The sequence below is a fragment of the Saccoglossus kowalevskii genome, unplaced genomic scaffold (assembly GCF_978046115.1).
Source record: "Saccoglossus kowalevskii unplaced genomic scaffold, keSacKowa6.1 SCAFFOLD_144, whole genome shotgun sequence".
Classification (NCBI taxonomy): domain Eukaryota; kingdom Metazoa; phylum Hemichordata; class Enteropneusta; family Harrimaniidae; genus Saccoglossus; species Saccoglossus kowalevskii.
The window spans coordinates 50,155-67,408 of NW_028188654.1; the positions used below are offsets into that span (position 1 = coordinate 50,155).

Sequence of the window (17,254 nt, forward strand, 5' to 3'; positions counted from 1 at the left end):
TGAAAATATTATTATATAAATATTTTTTTGGTGTTATTTTGAGGCAGCTGGTAAATTGCTTTTCATGAAATTCTCTCTTTTATTGAAACAGTCGCTGATAAACTTGGCAATTGCTTGGACGGTTTCAGAATTTTTGTTATTGAGAAGTGCTTTCAGATTACCGGATAAGTTTACGTTTTCAAACAAAGCATCTCTTTCAAATTTGTACTGGTTACAATTGAAGAGGAAGTGTTCTTCATCTGCAATTTCATTGGAGTCACAGACAGGGCATGTTCTATTTAAGACATCTATGTTGTGATATCGCCCAACTTCAATCTGAAGTATGTGGGCACTTATCCTCAGTTTAGTCATAGATGATCTGTGGATGGGGTTTTTAATAATTTCAAGGTATTTTTCAAGTGCAAAATCAGTTTTCAGCTGTCTGTAGGTACGAAGTTTATTTTTGTGATTAGTGCCTTTATTGTCATTATGCATTGTTTCTGTGCAGTGTTTCTCAAACATATTTTTTAGTTTTTTGTAGCTAATGGGATAATACTGGTTTTTTCGCAAACATCACTAATTTCCAAAAGGTTCAGTAATTTTTTTATGCCTGTGGTCCAATTACTGACGTTTTCTTTGTCCAAATTGGTGCCAGGTTTGTAGGCCTCAGAGATCAGAGTGGTTTCATCCATATGTTTTATTTTCAGCCAGTAGTTAATCATACGTTTGATGCTTGAGATGATAAGTGGATATCTTCCCAGTTCAAGTAAACATGCCAAGTTTGTGGCTTTACAGTTTACTTGTAGTAGGTACTTGCACATTTTGTGATGTAATTTTTCCATAGGCAAGGATTGTTTAAACAAGTCTGTTGAGTACATATTAATAATATCGCTTGCTCAGATTTCGCTACAGTAGAGTAAAATTGGTTTAACCATAGCATCAAACAATTTCAGATGTGTTTTGATTGGAATATTTGGGTCTGCATAGAGTAATTGTTTTAGTTTAAAAAGTGCCTTCATTGCTCTGTGACTAAGGTCTTCTTGAGCTCTGTTCAGTTTACCAGTAGCATTGATTTTAACACCAAGGTAGGAGTATGATGAGACGTTTTCCAATTTTTGGCTATTGATTTGAAATCGAAACTTACTTAATATTTTACCTTGCTTGTTGAAAATGATAATTTTTGATTTTGACACATTGATATCTAGTTTCCATTGTTTGCAGTATGTTTCCACTGTGCGTATTGCATTTTGCAGACCATTTTTAGATTGTGATAGGAGGAGGAGGTCATCCGCATACATCAAACATGACAAATGATTGTTTACAAGTAAAGGGGGTTCATTATTGGATGATTCTATCTGGCATTTGATATCATTAATGAAAAGATTGAAAAGGAGTGGGATTAAACCATCTCCCTGTCTGATACCCCTTTGAACTGGAAAGCTAGCAGTCAAACCACCTTTTAGTTTAACACAGCCAGTGGCATTCTGATAAATAGATTTAATTATGTTGTGAAATTTTCCTGAGATTTTGTTTTTTGTGAAGTTTATATAAAAGACCGAGGTGCCAAATGGAATCAAACGCCTTCTTAAAGTCGATGAAACATGCAAATAAATAGTTTCCTTTATTAAGATATTTTGTTATTAGCTGTTTGAGAACAAAGATATGGTCCGCTGTGCTGAATTTTGGAAGAAAACCAATTTGCTCTTTAATTATGATATTATTGCTTTTTACATGTTTGGTCAACCTTTGTTTCAATACGGCTGTGAAGAGCTTGCTAAGACTGTTTAAGAGAGTTATCCCTCTGTAGTTGCCTGGATCAGATTTTTCCCCTTTTTTAAATATTGGAGTGATAATGCCCAAATTCCAAGAGCTAGGGAAATGGCCACTCGTTAGGATGAGATTGAACATTTTTTGTAGAGGTTTGATGAGCACATTTCTCCCTGTTTTAATCATCTCATTTCTAATATTATCAATGCCTGGAGATTTTTTATTTTTCAAGTTGCTAATTGCAGTTTGTATTTCTAACTGTGAAATATTTTGGTCTAGCTCAGTAATAGGTTTAATTTCCTTTTCAAGCTTAGCAATCTCTTCGTTTAAAGTGCTTTCATCAGTATTATTTATTGCATTTAATTGTCTGAAATGTTCATACCATTTTTGGTCTTCAATGTTTTCACTGTCATTATTAATTTGACCATTTCTAAGCTCCTTGATCAAATTCCAATATTCCTTTGGAGAAGAATTACCCATCTCTTCAAGTTTATTTAGTATATTTTTTTTATAGTTTCTTTTCGTTTTCTTAACCATTTGTTTGTATTTCTTTTTCAGACTATAGCAGTTGTTTCTCAGATCATTATTGTATGGGTCCGAACTTAATTTCCTGGATATTTTCTGGACATCTTTTTTAAGATTGCCAAGTTCATTGGAGTACCATTTTGGTTTAATTTTTTGATGTTTTTTGTTTTTTCTAATAAAGTTTTTTTTTATGACTTTTACCAGCTGCCTCATGGTAAATATTTGAGAGTAAATGTTCTGCTTCATCAACTGCCTGTTGTGTGTCATCAAAGTTTGCATTGGAGAAATTATTGATTAGCTTACAAATCTCTTTGCTGTGTAAAGCATCATTATAAAGAAGTTTGGAATTATCATGCCAAGAATAAAAGTATTTCGGGCCATGAATTGTAGTATAATTATTTTGATTAGTTTTAGCAGTTTCACAATTCGTTACAGCATTTGTTTGAAGAAGAAAAGACATTTGACAGTGATCCGAAAGTGTCAAATTAAGTGGATGTATTTGAAAAAAGGAAATGTGTTTAAATAAGTTGCTACTAACAATACTATAATCTACAATACTACGTCCTTTGCTTTGATAGCAGGTAAATTTGCCAGTGAGGTCCCCTATGCACCTTCCATTTAGTATAATTAGGTCTGCACCAATACACAGTTCTATCAGTTGGTTACCATACTGGTTTTTAACTGTTAGATCTTGTGTTGTTCTTTCTCTGTATGGGTTTTTAGTATTTCCAGACTGCTGGTAAATAGGGTTGTTGAAAGATGCCACATCTTTTTCATTTTTTATACGTGCATTAAAGTCTCCCGTAAGCATTACTGAGCCAAATTGAGAATATCTTGTGATATCATTTTCCAGTAGTTCAAATAGGTTAGAATTTTTCCAACGAAAAATGCTGGATGACTGAGGACTCAAGTATAATGCACACAGAAATATATCTTCATCTAGTTGAAAGAATTCTTTATCTAGGCGAGCCCAGATAAAGTCATCACTGCTACTTGCCATTTGTTTTACACCCTGTTAATACAAGTTTTTAAAATACATAACAATCCCACCAGAGTTGGTACGAGCATTTTTATGTTTTTCCCTCATAAAGGAATGAAAGTGGCAATAGTTGGGGATTTTAATCTTTGAACCAAAATTAGTTTTGGTTTCAACTAAACTAACAAAATCAAAATCACTAATACTATTTAAAAAATCTACGTCATTAATTTTCTGGACTAGACTGCCATAAATATTCCAAGTCGAAAATATAAACTGGACTTCATTGTGGAATGGCAGATAAAAAACAAAAACAAAAAAAACAGTAAGTAAGAGTATAACTCAAATTCACCAATTACCTCCCACGTATAGATCCCAAGATCTGTTGGGTATCTCTCACGTATAACTCAAATTCACCAGTTACCTCCCACGTATAGATCCCAAGATCTGTTGGGTATCTCTCACGTATAACTCAAATTCACCAGTTACCTCCCACGTATAGGTTCCAAGATCCGTTAGGTATCTCTCACGTATAACTCAAATTCACCAGTTACCTCCCACGTATAAGTTCCAAGATCTGTTGGGTATCTCTCACGTATAACTCAAATTCACCAGTTACCTCCCACGTATAGATCCCAAGATCTGTTGGGTATCTCTCACGTATAACTCAAATTCACCAGTTACTTCCCACGTATAGGTTCCAAGATCTGTTGGGTATCTCTCACGTATAACTCAAATTCACCAGTTACCTCCCACGTATAGATCCCAAGATCTGTTGGGTATCTCTCACGTATAACTCAAATTCACCAGTTACCTCCCACGTATAGATCCCAAGATCTGTTGGGTATCTCTCACGTATAACTCAAATTCACCAGTTACCTCCCACGTATAGGTTCCAGAGTCTACTAGGTGAAATTAAAATCGTATACATGCATGCACAAATTGCAGACATTTCATCTTTATTGTAATTTTCTTTTTCTGAGTCAATATCCAAATAATATGATTATGCAATAAAGATTATTATTATTGTAACTCCTGCGGAGTGATGTCTATTCGTTTTGCGCTTTGGCGCTGTTTAAGTGCTGTTTTACCTTCTGGTGCATAGCGCCCTCTGGGGTTGAAGGTCTCCAGCGAAGATTAAATAGTTATGACGCAGTTGTAATGTGCGTCCACTTTCTCTAGTTTTTCATGACTATTAGCTGTGACCCGGAAACGAGGTATGATTTTATAGTTTTTTGAACATACACCGATTTCAGTCGATATGATTTTGTGTAATTTTGAAGTCTTTTGCAAGAGAAATGGAGAGTTTTCTGATCGTGAACCCGAGTGGTATAAAATGGTCGTGTTGTGTTGGTCTGACCTATGACCCCAATTCGTTCGCACTTGTATTAGCTGTTGATGGCGTTTTACCGCACTATCCTATTCAGAATAATATGTTATTGTATTTGTGTACTTAAGATTGTTATTGTTTTATTTTGCTTCACAGTTTTACGTGATTGTGATTGCCAATGGGAACTGTGATTAAGGACCACATGGCGGATTTAATGTGATTCATGTGAATAAGTTGAGAACAGTAAAGAGTTAATAAAACGATATATTGGCGATATAGAACTGAGTGACTTGTCAATATCTTAATCGACACTCATCATATAACACAGTAAAACTCGCCCGTTGGACTATTGAAAGTCATGGCAAGTGGAAAAGACACGCAATATGTGAGTAGATTTGGTAGGCCCGTAAGGATGACAGAGAAGGGCTTCCAGTATGAATCCCAACAGAAACAGAAATTATACGAGACATCTTATAACCAGCTACACCTTAAGATGGATGAAATTTATAGGATGCTGAATGCTAAAGAGAATGCCAGGTTGGTACATAGGCATTATAGGAAGTGGTTACTACTCTCAGAACGGTTCAGTCTCTCTGAACAGAAATACAGAGAGTTGTTAAGTGAGAGTGAATTGCCTCAACATGATCAATTATTTTCTGAGCAAAGACAAAATATGGAGATGTTTAAAACTGCTGTACAAGAAGACCTGGCCGCATTTGAAGAAGTTAGTTCCTTCACAGAGGATGATGAAAAGTGTGACTCGCTTTCTCAGACAAGCAGGTGTGGTAGTCTCTCATCCTTGCAGTCTAACACCAGTCTAATGAGACTAAAAGAAGAACAACGTAAAGCTGAGTTAGCCACAAGAATGGCGGCATCACAAGAAAGACACAAGTTAGATATAGAAAAACAAAGATTGGCAAATGAAACTGAATTATCTCGATTGGAGTTAAAGCGGCTAGAAGAAGAGTTAAGATTAAAGGCAGAAATAGCTGTAAGTGATGCGAGAGCAAAGGTCATAGACGACTTTGAACAGTATGAATATGGGTCAGAGGTCAAGTTTAAACCTGACATTAAAACAAATGTAAGCACCCCTCTTAATGATGTTCTCACTGATATTAATGCTGTTAAACACGAGTGTATATACACCCAGCCACAGCGTGAGTTCAACACCTTATTAACTCCAAATAAATCATCATGTCAACAACCACTTGCATCCTCTAATCATGGAAATGGTAAGGTTGAAGTTGATGTTTTATCAAAACTTGCTGATTTGTTAGCTAGTAGACAAGATGATCTTCCTAGGAAGGAACCAAAAGTTTTTAGTGGCAACATATATGATTACCCAGCGTGGATACGATCCTTTGAGATCCTGATTGAAGATAGGAAACCGTTGGCCACAGATAGGTTGTATTACCTCAGAAAGTATACAAGTGGTGAGGCTAAAACAGCAGTACAAGGTCTACTGACTTTAGACCCTACTGAGGCCTACATTAAGGCAAAACAAATCCTAGCTGAGCGCTATGGTAATCCACTGATGGTCGCTGACACCTACAGAAAGAAAATAAATGACTGGCCATACATCAAGTATGGTAACAGTATTGAGTTAAGGCGATTTTCTGATTTTCTTCAGCATTGTCAGTCTGCAATGAATACAGTTAACTACCTTGTGGTTCTGAATGATCCCGAAGAGCATAGAAAAATACTTCGAAAGCTACCAAAGTCAATAGGTGAAAAGTGGTTAAGAATTGTTGATGGCTGTTTGACCGATCCCCTAAACCAGTCATATCCTTCCTTCTCTCAGCTTTGTAGTTTTATCAGCAAAGAAGCACGTATAGCTTGCAGTCCTTTGAATGTGAATTATGATGACAGCAAGACAGAGACAAAGACGAGAAGTGGTAAGAAATGGACAGCAACTAAGAGTTTGGCAACAGCAACAGGAGAAACAAAGAATACTCAAGGAGACTCAGCCACTCAGACTGGCTTCACTGGTAACCTGAAACGATGTGTATTGTGTAAAGAAACACATGATTTGGTGTACTGTAAGCAATTTCAAAGAATGACATTGAAGGATAGATATGCCACAGTGATAAAACATGGTTTATGTTTAGCCTGTTTTAAATGGGGACACAGAAGATGTGATTGCCGAAATAAGAAAATGTGTGATATCTGCAAGCGATTACACCCAACCCTTCTACATGACTACTCTTATAATGCCATCAGAGATCCAATAAATAATGAAGATGTCTCTGTTGATACGAGTCCTAGGTTGGAATGTGCCACTTCACACAGAGTCGAGATAGATCACCAGAGGGATTCCTCTTTACCATGTTCCCATTCTCTTATAATTCCTGTTTTCCTGCACCATAAGAGCGTACCTAACCAACAAGCCACTGTTTATGCTCTGTTGGATCCTCAGTCTGACTCTTGTTTTATTACAGAATCTATGATGGAGAAGATAGGCGTAAATGGTCCAAACATTCAAATAAAGTTATCAACGATGCTGGCCGAAAAGGTAATTGAGTGTAACAAGATAGATGGACTAGTTGTTATGAATATGGACCGTTCCATAAATATTGCCTTACCAGCAGTCTTCTCTCGAGAATGTATACCTGCCAGTCACAGCCAAATTGCAAGGCCTGATACAGTCAGCAGATGGCCACATCTTATGCAAGTTTCCAAGTATTTACCTCCTTTCAGAAAGGATATTGAGATTGGTCTTCTGATTGGTATGAATTGTCCTCGTGCTTTGAAACCCAGGGAGGTCATACCTGGCGATGATGACGATCCCTATGCAGTTAGAACCGATCTTGGCTGGGGCGTCATTGGTGTAATGAATAGTCCAGATTATGATCTGAGTAGCTACTGTCAAGTGATAAATACTGAAGGTAAAAGATGTCACTTCACCTACCGAACCCAAGTCAAGGAGATTAGCCCCTTACAGGTCAATAAAATGTTTGAGCAAGATTTCAACAAAAGGAAGTCTGAAGATAAGATATCTCTGGAGGATAGACAATTCCTACAAATTGTTACAGATGGAATTCACCAAAGAGAAGATGGCCATTTTGAAATGCCCCTCCCATTCAGAGAACCTGAAATCAGTCTCCCTAATAACAGAGCTCAAGCAGAGAAACGTTTACAAAGGCTGAAGTACAGGTTACTAAAGGATGACCAGTTGAAGACAGACTATGTTGAATTCATGAGTAATATTATAGATAGTGGTTATGCTGAAGCAGCCCCTCATGATAAAGAACATGATAACGATTTGAAATGGTACATCCCCCACCATGGTGTTTACAATCCCAACAAGCCAGGGAAGGTCCGAGTTGTGTTCGATTGTAGTGTTGAATATCAAGGACAATTGCTTAATCATCACCTACTTCAGGGCCCAGACCTCTTAAATAACCTGACTGGTGTTCTGTGCCGTTTCCGAAAGGAACCTGTGGCAATTATATGTGACATTGAAGCCATGTTCATGCAGGTCGGTGTTGATATTAAGGATCGCAATTATTTGGGGTTTCTTTGGTGGAAAGATGGTGACCTAACCCAAGAACCTTCAGAATACAGAATGACTGTTCACTTGTTCGGTGCGACATCATCCCCAGCATGTGCAAACTTTGCATTGAAAACTACTGCAGATGTTAATGGTGATGAATCTAATCTAGAAGCAGCAGATTTTGTGAGGAATGACTTTTACATGGATGATGGACTCAAGTCAGTTCCTGATCCCACCCAAGCTATCAATCTGATCGAAAGTTGCTCACAGTTGTGTGCCAAGGGAGGATTTAAGCTCCACAAATTTGCTAGTAATGATAAACGAGTTGTCGAGAATATCCCTGTTGATCTGAGAGCCAAGGATATTCAGAGCTTTGATATTTGTCATGATAATCTTCCAGTGGAAAGAGCACTTGGTGTGTATTGGTGTTTAGAGTCTGATACTTTTCAGTTTCGAATCGAGATAAAGGATAAACCCTTCACCCGCAGGGGTATATTGTTTACTGTTAGCTCGATTTTTGATCCCCTTGGTTTGGTCTCTCCAGTTTTGCTTATGGGGAAAAGGATTTTGCAAAGATTAACCAAGGATGGAATGGATTGGGATGATCCAGTCCCAGAAGATACAAGATCGCAATGGGAAAGGTGGAGGCATGAGTTGTCTCTTTTGGCTTGTCTCAAGGTGCCTAGGTGTTACAAAGGTGATGATATTGTTGAGCTTAGTACAGTTGAGATGCATCATTTTTCTGATGCTAGTCTTCTCGGCTATGGTCAGTGCAGTTACCTGAGGCTACAAGATAATCTGGGTAATGTTTCTTGTTCTTTAGTGATGGCCAAGTCTCGAGTAGTTCCTGTGAAACCAATCACCATACCAAGGTTAGAGCTTACAGCAGCAGTCACTTCTGTGTTGGTGAGTGAGTTCTTGAATAAGGAACTGAAGTATGATGGTATTTCTCATTTCTTTTGGTCATACAGCAAGGTTGTATTAGGGTACATTGCAAATAAGTCTACCCGCTTTCACATATTTGTAGCCAATAGGGTACAGAAAATTCAAGATCATACACAGCCAAGTCAGTGGAGATATATTGAATCAAAGAAGAACCCAGCGGATATTGCTTCAAGAGGTTCCAGTGCAGATGATTTAATCCATAATTCTATCTGGTGGAAAGGTCCAGTACTTCTATCCACAGTAGAATCTCAGAGCTCTACATCGAAGACAGAGCCATTTATGCTTGATAATGCAGACCCAGAGATTAAGAAGACGGTATCAGTTCTGCATACAAGCACCATACCAGATGAATATGAAGATATGCTGAGTAGAGTAGAGTACTTTTCTGACTGGCATCGATTAAAGAGAGCCATAGCAGTTTGTTTAAGATTTAAACAGAGGTTAATAGACCACAAGATTTTAAAACCGAAAGTACACTTGATGAATTCAGCAACGATTAAACAAAACTACATTCCCGTAAATGTGGATGAGATGCAACAGGCTGAAAAGCTGATTATCAAAATGGTACAGAGCAGAGACTTTGCCGATGAGTTACAGACGTTGAGACAGAGTTCAAGAATTACAAGTCCTGCCAGGGAGAATTCTAGATCAGTACCAACTGTGAAGAAGACAAGCTCATTATTCCGACTAGATCCCTATCTAGGAGGAGGGAATTATACGTGTAGGAGGAAGGATTCGTAGAGCTAACCTTCCAAAGGATGTTGCCCACCCTATTCTACTTCCTAAGAAGGGGCATGTTACAAAGGTCTTAATATTACATTACCATGAGAAAATCGGTCATTCAGGCACTGGAATGACGCTTAATGAGATACGAGCTTATGGTTATTGGATAGTAGCGTCTAGGGCAAGCGTAGGAAGTGTTGTTTGGAAATGTGTAACTTGTAGAAAGTTGCGTGGGTTGTTGTCGGGTCAGAAAATGTCTGACTTACCAGTTGATAGGCTAGAGACTGTCGCCCCCTTTACATATAGTGCTGTTGATTGCTTTGGCCCATTCTTTGTTAAAGATGGTAGACGTGAGTTGAAACGTTATGGAGTATTGTTCACTTGTTTAAATTCACGAGCAGTTCATATAGAGGTAGCAAATTCTCTTAGTACTGATTCCTTTTTGAACGCACTTCGTCGTTTTGTTGGTCGCCGAGGTCCAGTGCGTCAACTCAGAAGTGATCAAGGCACCAATTTTGTTGGAGCTAAAGGTGCCCTGGCTGCAGCGTTAGGAGAGATGGATGACAGTAAGATCAGTCGAGAGTTGTTATAGGACAACTGTGACTGGATAGCCTTCAAAATGAATTCCCCACATTCGAGTCACATGGGAGGAGTGTGGGAAAGGATGATTCGGTCAGCTCGGAATGCATTATCCGCACTTCTATCTGTTCATGGTCATCAATTGGATGATGAGTTGTTGAGAACATTAATGGTAGAAGCCGAGGCTATTGTGAATAGCCGTCCCCTCAGTTATGACGATATGACCAAGACAAGTTCTCTACAACCCCTTTCTCCTAGACAGATACTAACGCTGAAATCGAAGGTTGTTTCACCTCCCCCTGGAGTTTTCCAGAAAGCAGATCTTTTCTGTAGACAGCGTTGGAGATGTGTCCAGTATCTATCTAATGAGTTCCGGAGACGATGGAGAGTCGAATTTCTACCAACCCTACAACAGAGATCTAAATGGATGAAGTCCCAACCAAACCTACAAGAAGGTGATATCGTCCTGATGTTAGATGAGAGTTTACCAAGATATCAATGGCCAATGGCCAGAGTAATTGAGACGTTCGTGGGACAAGACGGACTTGTTCGAAGAGTTAGGCTGATTGCTAAAGGTTCTGTGTACGATAGACCTGTACACAAGTTAATATTGTTACTAAAAGGGGAAATCCCAGTCGAGAAGCCATAGTTATATTTAATTAGATATCATTGGATAAATGGTAAATTGTTACCAATTTAGGGGAGCCATGTAACTCCTGTGGAGTGATGTCTATTCGTTTTGCGCTTTGGCGCTGTTTTACCTTCTGGTGCATAGCGCCCTCTGGGGTTGAAGGTCTCCAGCGAAGATTAAATAGTTATGACGCAGTTGTAATGTGCGTCCACTTTCTCTAGTTTTTCATGACTATTAGCTGTGACCCGGAAACGAGGTATGACGTATAGATCCCAAGATCTGTTGGGTATCTCTCACGTATAACTCAAATTCACCAGTTACCTCCCACGTATAGATCCCAAGATCTGTTGGGTATCTCTCACGTATAACTCAAATTCACCAGTTACTTCCCACGTATAGGTTCCAAGATCTGTTGGGTATCTCTCACGTATAACTCAAATTCACCAGTTACCTCCCACGTATAGATCCCAAGATCTGTTGGGTATCTCTCACGTATAACTCAAATTCACCAGTTACCTCCCACGTATAGATCCCAAGATCTGTTGGGTATCTCTCACGTATAGCTCAAATTCACCAGTTACCTCCCACGTATAGGTTCTAGAGTCTACTAGGTGAAATTAAAATCGTATACATGCATGCACAAATTGCAGACATTTCATCTTTATTGTAATTTTCTTTTTCTGAGTCAATATCCAAATAATATGATTATGCAATAAAGATTATTATTATTATTATTATTGTAACTCCTGCGGAGTGATGTCTATTCGTTTTGCGCTTTGGCGCTGTTTAAGTGCTGTTTTACCTTCTGGTGCATAGCGCCCTCTGGGGTTGAAGGTCTCCAGCGAAGATTAAATAGTTATGACGCAGTTGTAATGTGCGTCCACTTTCTCTAGTTTTTCATGACTATTAGCTGTGACCCGGAAACGAGGTATGATTTTATAGTTTTTTGAACATACACCGATTTCAGTCGATATGATTTTGTGTAATTTTGAAGTCTTTTGCAAGAGAAATCGAGAGTTTTCTGATCGTGAACCCGAGTGGTATAAAATGGTCGTGTTGTGTTGGTCTGACCTATGACCCCAATTCGTTCGCACTTGTATTAGCTGTTGATGGCGTGTTACCGCACTATCCTATTCAGAATAATATGTTATTGTATTTGTGCACTTAAGATTGTTATTGTTTTATTTTGCTTCACAGTTTCACGTGATTGTGATTGCCAATGGGAACTGTGATTAAGGACCACATGACTGATTTAATGTGATTCATGTGAATAAGTTGAGAACAGTAAAGAGTTAATAAAACGATATATTGGCGATATAGAACTGAGTGACTTGTCAATATCTTAATCGACACTCATCATATAACACAATTATTATTATTATTACAAACAATAATGTTATTGTATATTGAACATATCAGTACATTATCAAAATATAAGTTTATAAAATAGTAAAAAGTGAATTTAACTCTTTTAATTCTTTAAGAATTTTTACTGTTAAAATCTGTTTAGTGATATTTAGTGGCCTTGGGTCCATTATTGTAAGTAGCTTCACATTGACTCATTAATGGTTGTTCAGGACAGTTGATCCAAGAGTGTCTGTGTGTTGTTCGGAAGATGGAATTATTTTAAGCAGTGAAGTCGTAAAGCAGGCATGGTTCAATATATTGTGAAATTTTGACAATGATTTGTTGAATGCAGAATTTGATTAAAGTAATCATTGTATAAGAAACTGACATCACGTGACATGAGCCACGTCCTCACAACACTCCTGTGTCCTGCAGTGATTCCTCTACTTATTTAATTTCAATAGAAAACGTGCAGCTAATAATAATGATATTTAAAGGCAATATGTTGAAGTTAATATAAAAGATGTAATTTTTACAAAGAGATAATACAGTTATATAAATAAAGTAAGAAATAAATAATAATTAAATAAAAGTATTGAATGTAATAGTATTTGCAGACAAACTATGTTAGACATTCTAGTTAAGTAGTAATGACTTACTCAATTGTTGATCTTTGTACAAAAGTCTATAGGGAAATTTACAATCTACAAAACAATATGCAATATATACAAAACACTTATAAACCACCTAGTGCTTCTCGACCAATCACAATGCTCCATTGCCGAACTTTATTCACACAAAACAATCGACAAAAGTACAGTACACTACATGGCACAATCAGTAGAAAAAAGATATATGGACCCCGTGGTATAAATGAAATGATGTCATGTTTCGAAAATAGTGAACACCACCCATTAAATGTTTCTTTTGATGGTTTCTCTTGAAGCGGAAGTAAGAATAATATCATATTAAATTGATATGCAAATGACTGTAAATGGTTTCATGTCCAAATGAACAAACGCACATCGACTGATGCACGTATACACACTCAATCACTCAAATCAAAGAGATACATATATGTGGGCTGATATTACATTGCAAGCAAATATAAATAACATACTAGATACAAACAAGTTGGTATGTGTCTTGAAACTCAATGTCGACATGTCCAAATTCATATAGTGAAATGTGGTGTCCCCATTTGCAACTAGATAATTTTCCACCATGCATCATGTGTGGTATATCTGATGAAGAGATACTATAGTATGAGGGCGCTGTGGAATAAAATCACTCGTTGAGTCATACATGATAAAACACAGCACCAACGACAGAACTAAGAAATTATGAAAATCCTATATTATCCACTGCAGACAAATGCTCGTGTACTGCACGGTATTTCAGTGAGATTGTCACACATCTGTATAGGCGTTACGTAGAAATCAGCTGCACTTTTGTATTTTTGCTGACTGAGATTTTTTAACAAAGTATACTATGGAAATAACTTCTCAGACCGCATGTTTAATGGCGCGAACTAAACGAGTCATCCAATCGAAGTCGGCTTGTAAGAGAGGGCTATATTTGCGTTGACTGCTCCCTCAAACATCATTATGGAATATGCCTCAAAAACAAGACTCCAATGACCAGAATACAGTTAATCTGTAAAAATGTCAGAATAGCATTTCCCCATGTATTAACCTTGACAGTCACTATTGATAGACTTTTTGACTTTTGGTATCTGGAGTATCAAAAGATAGATCAAAAGTTTTTCAAGGCGTGTTAGTTAGAAAAACTGGCTGGGAGCACAATACACGCGGCTCACCCAAACAGAGGCGGGGAAATGGGTAAATCTCAATAACTGGAACGCCTGAAATGACAAAAAAAAGGTATGGAAAACCCATCCATATATATAGTTACACAGTCCGAGACTTTATTATACTATTATAGATTTTGCCACGTATTTGAACTTTTCAATTTCTGAAGAGTGGAGGATAATTGAGGCATTCTCATGGATTACGAATTTTTACCCTCAGAGAATACCTGCATGTATGACATTTTAAGGGTCACACTTAATGTCCATTGCCATATTTGTCAAAAGGATCCCGATAGTTGCTGCTTAACAAGTCTAGGTACAAAGCAAGGAAAAGCAATTATTATTTTCACTTATTATTTTCAATTACTAAACTCTCTATAGCACGACGTTATTGTAACAATACGTTTTCAGACAATTCAATAAATCCAGACAATAACATATCATAGTAGTTAATAACTAGTGAAGTTCCATACGAGGTAGATTAGTGTTATTAGTTTGTACGATGGGTTCAATAGTGTAAAATGAAACAAGGACATTGTAAACCACAGTCGATATACAGAGTGCCTACACTCAATCAAATGACAATTAGTAAGTGAAGTTTTGGCACATGTGTCTGATTAGGGTTATTAGTATTAACACATATAACAGGACCATGTATGCAGAGTTCAATAGTTCAATACGAAACAAGAACATTGTCAACCCGAGTCGATATAGAAACTTTGTCTACCATCAGAGAGCTGCGATAACTGAGGCTTTGATGACCATTTGTCCTCCGTCTTTTACGAATCAACATTTTTAAAGATAATATATTGTTTGTAAACAAGATAACCACGAGGACATTTAGTGTTTGTGGACAGATGACACAAGTTCTACTTTGACACTGTATGGGTGTTTAGTATGGTGCGTGTATATTTTTTAAGGGAGTGTTCGTATAGACCAACTAAGAGAATGAAAGCTAGGTGAGATTTTGCTTGCGTTCGTTCGAATCCCAAATCCAATCCTGAAGTGTACTAGTATTCTGTTTATGTGTTATTCGCCAGTTTTATTAAATATATTATATATATATATAATCTGTTTCAGGACATTTGAACAAAAAAAAACATTTTAGAAGCATAGCAATACAACGAATAGATTTGGTGTCACAGTTTGCTACCAATTCATACTGGAATATTGCCAGCAATAATTAATAAAGCTTGTTCAGAAAATCATTTATTCCCGACATCATATTCAATGGCTAGTTCCAGGATCTACAACAGTAAATAAATAAACAGAAATCATTTTGATGCGTGGTTTTTAGACGACACTGCCATATCGCACAGATATTCAACACAGCCATATCGAATTTGGATTTGAACCATACCATTTCAAGCTGCAGGGTGTCTAAATGATGACTCAACAAACAATAAACACATCTTCCACCCACCACACAAATTTTAGCCATAATTGAACAACCAAGAAAGCAACAAATATCAGGCTGCATCCTGAAAACAACGAGATAGCGCATTACAACCAGTCATTACAAACATGAAATCCTCCACCCCTCCCAGTACACCCTACAGCATTAATGGTTCCTATACTCATTTGCATCTATGTACAACAAGCTTAGCCAAGCTGAGCACCTGACTCATCAAACTTTTGACCAACTACTCATTCTAAATATTGCTGAGTGAGGGCGCTATTTATTAATGAGAGGAATCTTTAAAAAAAATAAATTAAACAGATATATTTGTATAACAATCAAGGGTTCTGACCAAAAGTCGAATATACATGTACGAGACTGATTGTGTGTCATTAATATTATAAATTTAATAAAACCACACAATACAATACAATACTGAAGTAATAACAATTGAAATTGTCAATGTGGTATTTGAGATTGATTAGGGTTATTAGTGTAACAAGACCACTCACTTTGAGTTCAATAGTTCCCCACGACATAAGAACATTGTTTGAACTGCAGATGACATGCACGTTTTCTGGCCTGCAAGACTACACACATAATGTACACAAAATAGTTAAAGATGAGATGCACAATTTTAATCTAATTTTGAAATGAGCCAATAGGAGAGAACAATGTTATTTACATCCAGAATCGTGGATATAACAGTCTATCAAAAATGTGGTTAGTTCTGGGGATTCACAAACTAGGCTTGATTTTTCGCTTGTCAAAATGAACAAATAATTAGCCTGAAATCTTTTTTTACCGAATGGTGTCATCAGGTAAAAATGTCGTATTTATTTGACGTTGTTTTGATACAATAATGTTTTGAATTCTGATTGTTCTCTAGATATCAGAATATGAAGATATATAATTCATGCACGTTCGACTGTAATTGCATCTACCAATCACATATGGCACAATAGCAATTTCAATAAATTGATTTAGACAACTGTGTTGTCGCGTGTTTTAGTAATTAACCTACAAACAAATATACTGTGGATGTATAGCACCATTACTATTATAGGAATTAAGATAAGACATTTAATGGTAGTGTGTGTGGTCAGATCATGTCGTTGTGCATACTGTAGCCACTTGACATTGTCAGTCAAATTGGGTGAGCATGACTACACTGTGTGTAGTACAAATGACAAGACATGACATGTCATTCATACTGAGTACACTATACTGTCACGTATACTTTACTTTATTAGAATTCCATGTATAAGTTATTGTGATGAAGCACAATATACAATTGCCCAATAATGGCTGTATGCTCAACACAACCGTCACAGCACGATCATGTCACCTGTAGATAAACTTGTCTACCAAGAGAAGAACAACCAACCGTTCGTTAACTCAAGTATTGGACTGAACTGATTTACTATACCATGGCTTTGGAGTTACAAGTCCGATGATTTTTTGTTTTTAAAGTCGCTTTTTTGAACAATCTGGCGGATAAAATAGCACAAACCATGACATTTTCCTTGTCTATAGAGAATATACAATCGTCTCATTTAGCACTTACACATTGCTATTATAATCAGGCCATAAAACAGTATGGCACATGCTGATGGTACCAGATTAACAAGATAGAATGAGAATTAACACAGACACAGTACACGTTGAGATGCAACCACAAATAATTGCAAATTCATGAAAAGAAACTCAGAACTATTACGTTTTAAGTTAGCATTTTTACTGCAACGTT

The 17,254-nt window shown here is 37.1% G+C and overlaps 3 protein-coding genes and 1 long non-coding RNA gene across 4 annotated transcripts; all 4 read left to right on the plus strand.

Annotated features, from left to right (window-relative positions):
• Nucleotides 1-4,989: 4,989 nt before the first annotated feature.
• Nucleotides 4,990-9,756, plus strand: LOC146725527 (uncharacterized). The gene has a single exon (XM_085496328.1). It carries the CDS (start codon nucleotides 4,990-4,992, stop codon nucleotides 9,754-9,756), a length of 4,767 nt encoding a protein of 1,588 aa, XP_085352454.1.
• Nucleotides 9,757-9,868: 112 nt separating this feature from the next.
• On the plus strand, nucleotides 9,869-10,330 carry LOC146725528 (uncharacterized). The gene has a single exon (XM_085496329.1). It carries the CDS (start codon nucleotides 9,869-9,871, stop codon nucleotides 10,328-10,330), a length of 462 nt encoding a protein of 153 aa, XP_085352455.1.
• Nucleotides 10,331-10,357: 27 nt separating this feature from the next.
• LOC146725529 (uncharacterized) lies at nucleotides 10,358-10,966 on the plus strand. The gene has a single exon (XM_085496330.1). It carries the CDS (start codon nucleotides 10,358-10,360, stop codon nucleotides 10,964-10,966), a length of 609 nt encoding a protein of 202 aa, XP_085352456.1.
• Nucleotides 10,967-11,726: 760 nt separating this feature from the next.
• On the plus strand, nucleotides 11,727-12,270 carry LOC146725530 (uncharacterized). Its single transcript, XR_014928685.1, has 2 exons — nucleotides 11,727-11,876; nucleotides 12,146-12,270. It is a non-coding gene; the product is annotated as an uncharacterized LOC146725530 (long non-coding RNA).
• The last annotated feature ends 4,984 nt before the right edge of the window (nucleotides 12,271-17,254 follow it).